Here is a 12,840-nt window from a genome sequence, read left to right as displayed (position 1 = left end):
AAGAGGTGGTAGCTGGAGGTCATGTTCAGTGTGTAGGGCGCATAAAGAAGCTTTGTTGCGACATCTTGTTTCGGTGTCAGACTGAAGACGTCGAAGATTGAACAAATTGCCGTCTGAGCGAAACCTGACATAGATGCATCCGTGCAATTGCTGCCTCACTTGACCCAACGTGAAGAAGATAGCGAATAGAGTAGGAGCAAGTACACAGCCCTGCTTCACGCCATTTTCTATTGGCAAGTGATCAGACAGGTGTCTAAACTGGCATTTTGTCCCACATAAAGCTGCTTGAGAAAGGATAGGAACCTTTGTACGTTTTTTTTTTAAGTTTATACTTGGGGGGGGGGGGGGGGGAAAGGGCTTAATTTAGAATAAGGTTTATTTATATCTTTTTTTATTTAAACAAATAGAAAATAACATTCAACGTAACAAAAAAAAAACAACAGTGTTCCGCTAAATACTCCAAAATGTGCGAATTTTTCCGTTATGGGAAAAGTTTGGGAATCACTGGGCTATAGGTTATCCAGTCACTTGCTTGTACCAGTAATAACCGGCTCAAAGAATTCTCAGAAATCTAGGCCTCACTATACAACTTAATAATTGAAACCTTTCCTTTAACTGTCTAGGTGTTGGTCACGTACTTACTAGAAAGTAGATTCTAGATCGAAATGTCGTGGGAGATACCATCTCCATTGTGCCAAACTACGAGTCCGAGGCAGATCTAGATTCTGGATGTGTGCAGGGGCGACCACTTCTTTAAATTGCGCTTCAAAGGGTGCCTCGCGCTAACCCAAATGTATTTACAATTACAGCAGGTGCCATACTGTATCTTGTATTTAATATTTATGTAACAAATTCAATAACTAAAGGTAACATGCATAGGAATTTGTATTCGAGTCTCTTAAAGGTAACACATTTTTGACTAACGTTTTATATTTCTTAAAATGCATTTTGTGTGCTTATGTATTGGTAAAAAAACGCAATTTTTTTTTTTTTTTTTTTTTTTTAGTCAGCTCGTCCATTTGTCTGTCTCTGTTTTTTTTTAAACTAAAGCTACTAGAGTCTACGTAGAGTTCTAAAAATGGGTGAAAGGTCCAAATTTGGTCTTCTGAAGGTGAATTTTTTTTTTTTTAATTTGTATGAAATCTTTATCAGCTACAAACTAAATCCCTTTATTTTCTTCACTGTTACATGTTGTGTTAAATTTCTTTTTTTTTTTAACCCTTTGAAATAAAAGCCTGACGTTGAAATAAAAGCCTGAATTTAGAATTTTTCTTTACACTGTTCTCAATTCCAAACATTAGTGAAGATAAAACAAAGGCGGGACATCAAGGAAAGGTTGAATAATAGTTATATTTGAAACGTTACTTCGGGTGGAACCCTCTCTGACTGTACGCCCTTGGCTGACCTCTTCGTCTTGTAGATTCTTTAACTATGTTTTATTTATAGCCGCGTCCTACATTGCTCAGATAAAGGGGCCACCACTAGGTCTAAATGAGCTAGTCACGTAACTGAAGGTTAGTAGGGCACGCTTAATCTATATATAACATCTTAAAAAATGCTGTCTATTTGACCGAGAAGTCAGAGGCGGAACTAGAAATCTAAATATTCTACAATTATTTTTTTTTTAATTTTTTGACTATATTCCTGTATGTTGGAAATAGTGTAGAGGTTGAACACAATGGTGTATCCGGTGTACAGACTAAGGGAAGCGTTGGCAAGCCCTAGAGTTACATAAGGACATGATACTTTTTAGGACTGCAGAATCCATTTGTCTAAGTACTTCCGTTTTTAGCACAAAATAATTTCAAGCTAGAGGATGTAGGCCTATTAGACTGTCACTCTAAGACTTTAGGCCTATTAGACTGTCACTCTAAGACTTTTGGCCTATTAGACTGTCACTCTAAGACTTTAGGCCTATTAGACTGTCACTCTAAGACTTTAGGCCTATTAGACTGTCACTCTAAGACTTTTGGCCTATTAGACTGTCACTCTAAGACTTTAGGCCTATTAGACTGTCACTCTAAGACTTTAGGCCTATTAGACTGTCACTCTAAGACTTTAGGCCTATTAGACTGTCACTCTTAAGACTTTAGGCCTATTAGACTGTCACTCTTAAGACTTTATGCCTATTAGACTGACACTCTTAAGACTTTAGACCTATTAAACTGACACTCTTAAGACTTTAGGCCTATTAGACTGTCACTCTAAGACTTTAGGCCTATTAGACTGTCACTCTAAGACTTTAGGCCTATTAGACTGATACTCTTAAGACTTTAGGCCTATTAGACTGACACTCTAAGACTTTAGGCCTATCTGACACTCTAAGACTTTAGGCCTATCTGACACTCTAAGACTTTAGGCCTATTAGACTGTCACTCTAAGACTTAAAATTTATTTTAAAAAAACTATCGCTAATAAAAGAGAGTTGATACCGAGGTTCAACTGCCATGCACTAACATTAGAGCTCAATTCTTTCAATTGGCAAAAGAGAAGTTCCGTTGAGCGTCCTTCACATTGTTTAGAAAATTAGTAAAGTAATAAATTAGTAATCAAGAAATTCTCCAAACGATGTAGAGAGAGTAAATGCTCAAAGATGGAACAGAAGGAATGACTTAGAGAGATAAAGGCAACTTGTTTTTCTAGCGCTGTCAAATTAAAACCAACACTACAATAATGAAATAAACACTGAGAAATCTGAAGTTCTCCCTCAAAATGTATTATTGGATATAACGACAGATGACTTGGAATTGAAAGTCTGCAATTCACACCATACTTTGATGCCAGGCGCTGTCTAGACTATATGTCCCTACAATATATTAGTGATGGGGTGTTATGGAATGTGTGTGTGCGTGTGCGTGTGTTTCCAAGGTAACGATAAGGGACGGAAGTATTCGTTTTTGCAGGTGCAGAATGATGAAATCACGAGCTGGTCTGTCATAATTGATAGTTCTAAGTCCCACCTTTGCAGACCTATTGTAAAAGGGAACTCTCACTAGAGTTAAAGTCCAGATCTGCTAAAGAGTTCGGACATGTTTTTTTTAAATATCATTTCTTATTACTGTTACTAGTTTATAGTTGACTCTGTGTATAATGGAATGAAGGTTATGCTGTGTGTTTTGTTTATAAAAGAAGTTTTGTTCAGGCTATTCAAAGTGTATTTCCATAACAATACATCGATTTAGTTGGACTAGCTGTTCAAAGTTGTAAGTCAACGACCAACCATGGACCGTAGACATACAAATTTAAAGATTACACGCGTTTGTGTGTGTGTGTGTATAAGGGAATGCAAGGATGCATGTTACACGAATGTGTCAACTCCTTGAAGCCTAACGAAACTTGTTAAGTAAAACGCTAGGGGTGTGTGGGTTAGGTGGGAGGGGGGGGGGGCAGAGGTGCACATGCTGTTCATATTTTTCTGTCATCAGAGATTGTAAGTAATGTAATCACTTCATTTATACTTCAATAGAATGTGATTCTCGCGTTGGCGTTTCAACTGTTACAAGTTAAATTAAGGTCAGGTCTCTAGCTCTCTGTAGCGCGGGGCAACGGGCGACAGCCGTGACTGTTAACCCTCCCCCACATCAAGCGGTGGAGACCTACGCACATACTTCACAATCATTGGACCTAGATTTAGTTCCTGGGCCGACATTGTATTCAGTTGACACCTACACCTGGCAGCACACGGAACAGTTACTTCAGACCTGAAGGCCGCTTCCCGCTTAGGCAACCCCAAGTTTTTGTGAGCAATATGTTGCACAATACCCGCACACTTCAATCTAGACTAATTGTCTTCCTTCTTCTTTAATTATACACAATTTTTTAAAGGAGAGGTGGGCATGGTCAATTATTGGAGCAGGTGTTATCATAGCACGATGTTCCTAGACCTCTCTTCTCGGTGATACCCAGGATCCTAGTGGTCGGGGATTTGGACGAGAGCTCGGGGGACGGAGTAGACGACGAGGGAGTGACGTCCTGAGTTGTTCTAGTGCACTGCCCGCTAATAGTGCAACCCGGGTCCACGAAGGTAAGTCTCGGCGACCTCGTGAGACGCGCGATAAAAAGCCAGCGGTACGGCGATGACATGAGGCAATCTGGTGTTTGGGTGGTGCAGTGTACAAGACGGCAATAGAAGAACCCTACGGCCTGCCTCTCTCACGTGGGGAGATTCACAATACTCTACAAACTTACTAGGACTTAACGTCAAGAAATTAAGGATGTTCCGACTTTTTATACAGGTAAGAGGTGTTAACTTTATAAATAAAAATTTATGTTAAGTAGGTAATTATTAACATTGGAACTTCTCGTATCTCTCAAGAGGTTTGTATTTAATTATTAGAACTAATTATTTTAATTTGTTTTATTAAATACACATAATATTTTTTAACGAAAAAGAATTTACTATTCTATTTAAAATATTCAAGCGCAGAAAACTTTCTATAGGAATTTTAAAAATTGAATAAAATTTCGCTTAGAAATTTAAACAATAACACTATAGTTATCTGCTACTTCGGCCTACGGTATACGAGGGTGTCTTGTAGTCAGCACAAGGCTCTTGCCCGAATGAATGTCAGGTGCTCGTTAAACTGTGTGAACTCATGGGCGTCCTCAAATTGCTGATTTAAAAGGTTTAACTTTGACTTGGATTTAAAATGGACGAAATTTCAGACAAGACTTACCCTTGGCTCCCAGTAGTTCTAGACTACCCGAGTCCACCTTCTGCCCAACTCTCTCTCTCTCTCTCTCTCTTTATCTATCTATCTATCTATCTATCTATCTATCATCATCATCATCATCATCATCATCATTATCATCAATCGTGTTCTAAAACCAGGATAAGTTTAAAGCTTTCAATTGTAATTATACATTACTTCAGGAGAAAAAAATGACTATTGAAAAAAAAATATAATTATATATGACGATTATATATGATACATTTTTTTTTTCCGATGAGGTAACTATCGATTTGTACGTGAGTCTTTGATGTCAAGGCTCTTCGTGACGCTCGTTTGAGTGTAAAGAGTAACAATAGTGTTGGACTTGGGCGTGGGCGTTGTGACAGTGGACAAAGTGAGAGAGGGTGTGTGCGTGCGAGAGCTGGGTACAGATCGATGCCATGATTGGATTGCACTTTTACAAACCTTTTCTTTTGGTTTATCTTCTTTTTTTTAAACAAACTTTGTTTTATAGCAAGGCCATTTTATCCCCCGCCCGCCCCAATTCATTTTTCGTTTGTTATCCCAAAACGTCAGGAGCATGTAATATTGCTGGCGAAGCGCAAAATTGTCAAGGAAAAATGTAAATGTAAACGAGAGTGTCTTGTAGCCAGCACAATGACTTACCACATTTACCTTTCTTTAACCACATTTATCTTTCTTTCACCACATTTACTTTTCTTTCACCACATTTACTTTTCTTTCACCACATTTACCTTTCTTTCACCACATTTACTTTTCTTTCACCACATTTACTTTTCTTTCACCACATTTACTTTTCTTATCTAAAGATACATAAAGCTAGGGATAACCCCAATAGCATCGTAACAAATATTCCAATACGATACCCTTGGATATGAGATGTTAATATATATGAGTTTGTGTTTGGTCTTTTGTTTGACTTGATCATTGCACAAACATCTCTCTCTCTTCAAAGCAGGCATTGCCCACACGTGACCTGTTCATATAGACAAACTGTACACAGAGGCGGCCTTAGCAGTGCGCGGGGCCCTGAGCAAGGGTCATATCAGGGCCACGAATATTTGTAGGATGGGCTGACGATGACGAAAAACTCTTAATCGCGGGGCCCCATTAAGGAGCGAGGCCTGGGGCGGTTACCCCACTCGCCATCTCCTAAGGCTGCTGTGCTATACAATACTTGTACTAATGATATGTGAGAAGCATTTAATAACGTAATTTAATTTAATTATTTTTTTTTTGCAGGTTATTCCTGACCAGGGCACGCCAGTCATCAGGGGCGTCTTCTTTTATTTAATACTGACATTGCAAATCCAATCCACGTTTTGTAAGCGCGTGGTTGTGGTCCCAGTGCCCAATGTTAGCCACACCCGATATCTGACCAATGTGGCCAGGGCGCTGACCTCCTACGGCCACGAGGCGTGGGTCTGCATGCCCGTCTCCGTGGCGGAGCAGAACGTGCTGAACATGACCGGCATCCACGTGCTCCCCTACTCCAGCAAGGAGATCAACGTGGTGGAGGACTACATGAGGTACGTCCGCGACGCCTATTGGGAGGACAGGCGCGTCGACATGGGCAGAATGAACACCATCCTCTTAGATCACATGACCATGATGGTAGAGGACAAGAAGCTGGAGGCGGCTATTCGAGGTATCCGCCCGGACCTCATGATCATAGACAACGTTCCTCACATGAGGACTATCGCTGTGATGGCCTACAAACTGGACATTCCTTTTGCGTTTGTCGGACCCCTGTACGATCCAATCCCGTACAGGGTCCCTTTCACCACTGCGACTATGCCGTCTACTCTTTTCCCGCACACAGATGATATGACATTTCTTCAGCGACTCATCTCGTTCGCCATCCACTATGCCACTGTGGTCTTTGAGGTGTTCTCCCACACTGACGCCGTGCGAAGGTACGCCCCCGACAAGCCTTACCTCCCGATACGAGAGCTGACGTCCAGGTCTGAAATAGTACTTATAGAAAGTGACCCCGTCATGGACTACCCCAAAGTGTCGCTGCCCAACGTCAAGCTGATCGGCGGCACTGCCGTCACCGAAGCCATTCCTCTGGTCGAGCCGTTCAAGTCTTTCGTGGACACAGCGGAGAACGGTGTGGTCGTTGTGTCTTTTGGCACGTACATTATTGACCTTCCAAACTCCGTGTTCGACAAGCTTTTAACAGCTTTTCAAAGACTGAACTTAAAAGTCGTATGGCGAGTCAACGCGACCTCGCCTGACCCAGAGAAAATTCTTACCTCTCAATGGATCCCCCAAAACGACCTTCTTGGTCATCCTAATGTCAAAGCGTTTGTCTCTCACTGTGGCCAGAGTAGCCAGTACGAAGCATTGTTCCACGGAGTGCCCACCCTTTGCGTGCCAATCTTCATGGACCAGGCCTACAATGCCGAGAGAGCGAGAAGTAAAGGCTTCGGGAAAACTATTGACCTAAAAATAGTCAGCGATGAAGACATATTTTTCCACATCCAGGAGATAGTCTCCAATCCATCCTACGCCGAGAGTGTTCAAAAAGCGTCCAGACTATTTAAACTCAACTACGGATTACCCATGAACAAAGCAGCATTTTGGCTTGATCATGTGATCCACTATGGCGGTAGATACTTGAGATACGCGGGACAAACCATGCCCGGATATCAGTTCTACTGTTTAGATATTCTTTCACTACTCATATTAGTTACCGCTGTTGTCTGTTTGGTTTTTTATTATATGTTTAAAGTGCTTCTAGTCCATTTTCTAAATATATTACGTATGTATACAAGTATCATCTTTCTGTTGTTTCATGTTTTAGCTAACTTAATTCACAGGTTTTACTGTAAAGATGTGCAATTCAAAAGTAAACTTTCTTGATGTAAAAGCTGCCACAATGTAGTTATGTAAATACTGTAAATAATCTAAAATCTAGACGTAGGTGTTGATGTTATTTTTTACGTTTTTATATCAATTTTCAAGTTTTTAGTCAATTATCATCATAAAGAAATATTATTCATTTGTTTGGATTAATTTAAAGTATGAGCTGGATATCTGTACAATGAAATAGTATGTAATGTTGTTGGTTTGTACTCTCTGTTCTCCATACAAAGTAACGTACGGGTACACATATATACAAGTAATATGTACTTAGCGTACAGATAAAATGTGATATGTTGGCTTTTTGTTTCACGAACATAACAAATGACGAATATGTTGCCTCGAATTATTTTTAAAACTATGCTATCATACAAGACCATACTGAGTGAGCATGGCGCCCTCACCTTGCTTTCTTACAACGCAGTAGACCATTCAAAAACAATGATGAAATATGAAATATGTCCAATGACTTAAAGTCCACCCCTAGCACCCTTATCCTATGTATTGATGTTATGCTAGCATTGTCTGAGACATGTACAGACCTAGTGCAAACGGAAACTCTTCAACGAGAGAATAGAGTCGTCATAACAGCAGCATTCACTCTCGATGGAGAAGTTAAGCTAGTCTATTTTTTTTTAAAACATTATAGAAGAATTCAATGACATTTACTAACAATGAGCCCATTGATTTGTTTGACCTGTAAGTATGCGTGGGTAATTTGTTTGACTTGTAAGCATGCTTGTGTAATTTGTTTGACCTGTAAGCAAGCTTGGGTAATTTGTTTGACCTGTAAGCATGCTTGGGTTATTTTTCTGACCTAGAATTATGCTCGAGTAACTTGTCTGACGTGAAAGTATGCTCATGAATATTGTTTGCAAGAAAACTGAATATTATTGTTACCAGCCAACTAGACCAAATTGTTATGTAAAATATTCATATGCTTGTCTACTCAAAATGTGTATGTAGTGCTCATGACATTTGTTTTGAAATACATAAAAAGAGACATATCATTGATTGTCTTTACAGAATACAACTGTGCTTTATTCTTTTTTTTATCTCTGTGTTCATCTTGTATATGTTTTATTTCATACTTTTTACAAAGCTTATATCAATTCACTCTGGTGCAAATTTTGTACACGCCATTTCTCCCACAGCCTTTCTCGGATCAAGTTAAAACTTTACACAATCATTTGGTGTGCGGAACAAAGCATTAATCAATCAGAAAAAAAAACAACAATTAGATAATAAAGTATTGGTAATTAATTATTTTGTTTGGTATCGAAAAGGGAAATAAATGCTACTTATTGAGATACATTACTAACTATGTGTAGATTTAATTCCCTCGGATCAAGTTGGAATTTTGCTTAATTCTTCATAGTCGATGACAATCCATGTAATCAATCAAAATATTAACCATATGGATAATCAATGTGACAATTAATAAATTTTGTTTTATAAAGAAAAATGAAGCTTATTCCTGCAGTATTGGGATACATCGCATCGATTTTGCGGTTCTTTTCCTTGGATAAGCTTTGCTTTTTTAACAAATTTTGGATACGTATTTTTTTTTTGTCACATAGATCTAGGCTTGTTTTCGTCAATTCAAAGTTTGTATTTTCCAAGTTTTCAAATATTCCTGAAGCTTAATCTAGTTTCTATTGCTGCATTTGTACTTCCAGATAGGAGAGTAAAGGGTCTGCTAGACTATCCACATTATAATAGAGTGTGTGCGTGTGTGTGTGTGTGTGTGTGTTTACAATGTAACTAGAAGGAAATGGAGAATTAGTGTTGGGTGGTGTAGCATTATGAAACCACGAAAGGGTTTGCCACAGGGGCGGACTGGGTATCAGAATCGGCCCGGGCATTACCATATAAACCGGCCGACACATGAATGGCGTCATATCATGGGCGTTTTTCTGTGGAGGGGATTTTTTCTACCCCCCTCTGCAATGTATATGTATGTAATTAATCTTCATTACATTCCGACTTTTCATTCTTTCGGGCGTTTTTGTTTAGCCTAGAGTAGGTTCTTCTTTTAATTAGTGGAAAGACAGTACACACCACCAAGAACAGCTAGGCTGTCAGCGCTCCCCCAGCTGGGTCCGAGGCTTCGCCCCTGATCCAAGCATTATTTCCGTTATTTTAAGCTTTAAAAAAATGCATATTCTGAGGTAGCCTATCTACAGTGCAATTAGTTTGCTACTCTTCCGCAAAAAATTCATAAACCAAATCTGCTATTCACTGCACTTAATAAATGGAGTCCAGCGACTGGTAGAAAATGGTAACTATAGTTTAGCTTTAGTTTTTGTATTGGAGAGGGGGGGGGGATAACCACAAAACTCCTTTTGGCTACGCTTAGGAAATTCGGTGACTGTAGTTTACTTAAGTTGGCTGCACTGGGGCATTAAGTAAAGTTTCCTTTTCAGACTATGAGATCTGAGGCAAGTGATGATTTGAACCCCCCCTCCTCCTGGCTACGCCCATAGGTGTAAGCCTAATTCTCTTCAAAATATATATAGTTTGATAACTCATCGAAAACTGGATGTATGCTTGCGTAGGATTAAATAATGTATTTTATATTTTATTTTTTTATTCTATTTTACATGTATGTAGTCTGAAAACTATAAACAATACAATAGCAGCCTTAATGAGTTTTTTGGTATTACTTATAGATTACAGACGTTTCTTCAAAAAATAAGATAGTTACGTCCTACGCATTGCATGTTGATCTGTGACTTAAAATATGCTAAGTCATTGGTTTTCCTGGCTGACTCAGGCAACCCATTCCATTAAAAGAAGAGAATGCAGAACGGTTAGAGAGGCACTTACAAGTACATTCTCAAAAACGCGAATTGTATATGAATATATCATGACCCTTTATTGAAAATATAAATCTCCTTTCATTAAATATCGGATGTGACAGCGCTATAAGCCTATAAATTATTATAATTATTATAAGAATTTCCATCATTAATGACTTCATACTAAGCATAAGTTTGGCATTCTGTCACCTGATGCACATACCTTGCCGTGGTGTGACAGCTTGAGTGCCTCAATGACCCTCAGAGCTATACCGGCGGGAGCTCATCACTCCTGGCAGGTACTACCAAGCCGGACAGGTCTGTTAGGAAAGAGGCCAGACAAAAGGTGAATCCCCCTCCCCGGGACACAGGGGTTGTGCGATAGGCTAACAACCTGTCCATGGAAAAAAAAAGTGTTATAGAAACCAGAACAAAAGCACAAACACTAAACATTGTCAGAGGCGAAAGTAGAGCTCCACAAAGGAGACTTATGAAGCTATGCAGGGAAAGTCGAACGAATCCTGTGAGGCCGACCACTCTACTTAAACCAATGAAAAAGAAACACTTCCTTATTCAGAAGGCAGCATTTAACTTGGGAACATGGAATGTCCGCACTTTACTAGAACCAGGTAGATGTGCACAAATTGCCAAGGAAATGGCCAACTACAAACTACAGATCCTGGGAATGAGTGAAGTTCGATGGAACACATTCGGTGAAACAAGACTGCAATCAGGAGAAACCCTTCTCTTCTCTGGAAAGGAAAAAGAAGATGACTTACCTGAAAATGGTGTAGCACTACTACTAAACAAGGAAGCTTTCAAAAGCCTTTTAGAATGGGAACCAGTTTCAGAACGAATAATTAGAGCCAAATTTTTGTCTAAGTTCAAAAATGTTCACATCATTATGTGCTATGCTCCCACCAACCTTGCAAGTGATACTGACAAAAATACATTCTATGACCAACTGCAAAGTATAGTTGACAAAATACCTACAAGAGATGTTTTGATCGTCATGGGAGACTTGAATACCAAAGTGGGAAGTGACAACAGAGAGAGAGAGAGAGAAAAGTATGGGCACCCATGGACTTGGCACCATAAACAAAAATGGAGAAATGTTTGCAGACTTCTGCACATTTAATGAATTAGTGATAGGAGGCAGCATTTTCCCCCACAAAAAATGCCACAAAGTGACATGGGTTTCACCAGACAATAAAACAGAGAATCAAATCGACCACATTACCATACGGCGGAACTGGAGAAGCACATTACTAGATGTACGAAACAGAAGAGGAGCAGATATTGGCTCAGACCACCACCTAGTTGTTGCCAAACTAAAAATGAAGCTGGCCAGCAATAAAACAGAAAGAAACAAAAGGAAAACATTTGACCTAGACAAGCTCCACAACACCCAGATTAAAAAGGAATTCCAACTATCCCTTCAAAATAGATTTGCTGTGCTACAACTAGATGAGGCCAAACAAAGCGTCGATAGATCTTGGCAAATTTCAAAGAAATTATTACTGAAACAAGCAATGAAGTACTAAGCCTTAACCCTAAGAAGAAAAAACAGTGGATTAGTGACGAGACATGGAAATTAATCGAAGAAAGGAAATGCGCTAAACAGACAGTTAACCTAGCAAAAGCAAGAAACCACAAGCAACAATCAAAACAAGACTACCAAGCAGTTTCACAGAAAGTCACCAAAATGCTTAGACAAGACAAACTATCATTTTACAATAATCTGGCAGAACAGGCAGAAGAAGCAGCAGGTAAAGGAGATATAAAACAACTATACAAAATCACCAAACTTCTCAGTACCAAAAAGGCTAATTGCAATGTTCCAGTCCGAGACAAATACGGAAAACTACTTTCTTCAATAAATGAACAACTTGAAAGATGGAAAGAATATTTTCAAGAAGTGCTCAATAGACCTAAACCACGAAATCCACCAGATCTAAATGCAGGACCAACACTCGACATAAACAAGGAAGAAATAACAAAAGAAGAAATAAGGAATGCACTCAAACAAATGAAGACAGGTAAAGCAGCTGGAATTGACAACATACCACCCGAAGTCCTAAAAGAAGGAGGAAGTGAAATAGTTGACCAAATGCACAAACTATTCAACAAAATTTGGTTAACAGAAACACCTCCGGGTGAGTGGAAAAAGGGCTTGCTAATAAAAATACCAAAGAGTGGAGATCTATCACAATGTGAGAAATGGCGAGGCATCACTTTGCTGTCAGTACCAAGCAAGATTTTTAGCAGAATCCTTCTAAACAGAATAAAGGGAGCATGTGATTTCCTTTCTTCTAAATCTTATGAATCACAGACCGTCCTTCAAAAGAGAAGTTATTCACGTCCGTTGCGTATTCTCGTGTCCTGGAGTGCGTGCTAGAATTGTTCAGTAGTGGGGACCTAGTGATTATGAGCCTAGTGTTCCGTCCGTCTTTCTTCTACCTGTCTGTCTGTTTTCC

The 12,840-nt window shown here is 39.3% G+C and overlaps 1 protein-coding gene across 2 annotated transcripts; it reads left to right on the top strand.

The window, feature by feature from the left end:
* The first annotated feature begins 611 nt into the window (after window positions 1-611).
* On the top strand, window positions 612-8,524 carry LOC106050632 (2-hydroxyacylsphingosine 1-beta-galactosyltransferase-like). 2 transcript variants are annotated; one of them, XM_013205653.2, is made up of 2 exons: window positions 612-904; window positions 5,937-8,524. In XM_013205653.2, the coding sequence occupies exons 1-2, from the start codon at window positions 872-874 to the stop codon at window positions 7,560-7,562; spliced, it is 1,659 nt and encodes a 552-aa protein (XP_013061107.2). In that variant the 5' UTR covers window positions 612-871; the 3' UTR covers window positions 7,563-8,524. The 2 variants fall into 2 exon arrangements, with proteins under 2 accessions (XP_013061107.2, XP_013061108.2); XM_013205654.2 differs by lacking the exon at window positions 612-904 and adding an exon at window positions 3,703-4,235.
* Window positions 8,525-12,840: the final 4,316 nt, after the last annotated feature.

The sequence above is a fragment of the Biomphalaria glabrata genome, chromosome 1 (genome assembly GCF_947242115.1).
Source record: "Biomphalaria glabrata chromosome 1, xgBioGlab47.1, whole genome shotgun sequence".
Lineage (NCBI taxonomy): Eukaryota > Metazoa > Mollusca > Gastropoda > Planorbidae > Biomphalaria > Biomphalaria glabrata.
Note: the sequence above shows the minus strand (reverse complement) of the source record. Positions and strands in the feature narration are given on the sequence as shown.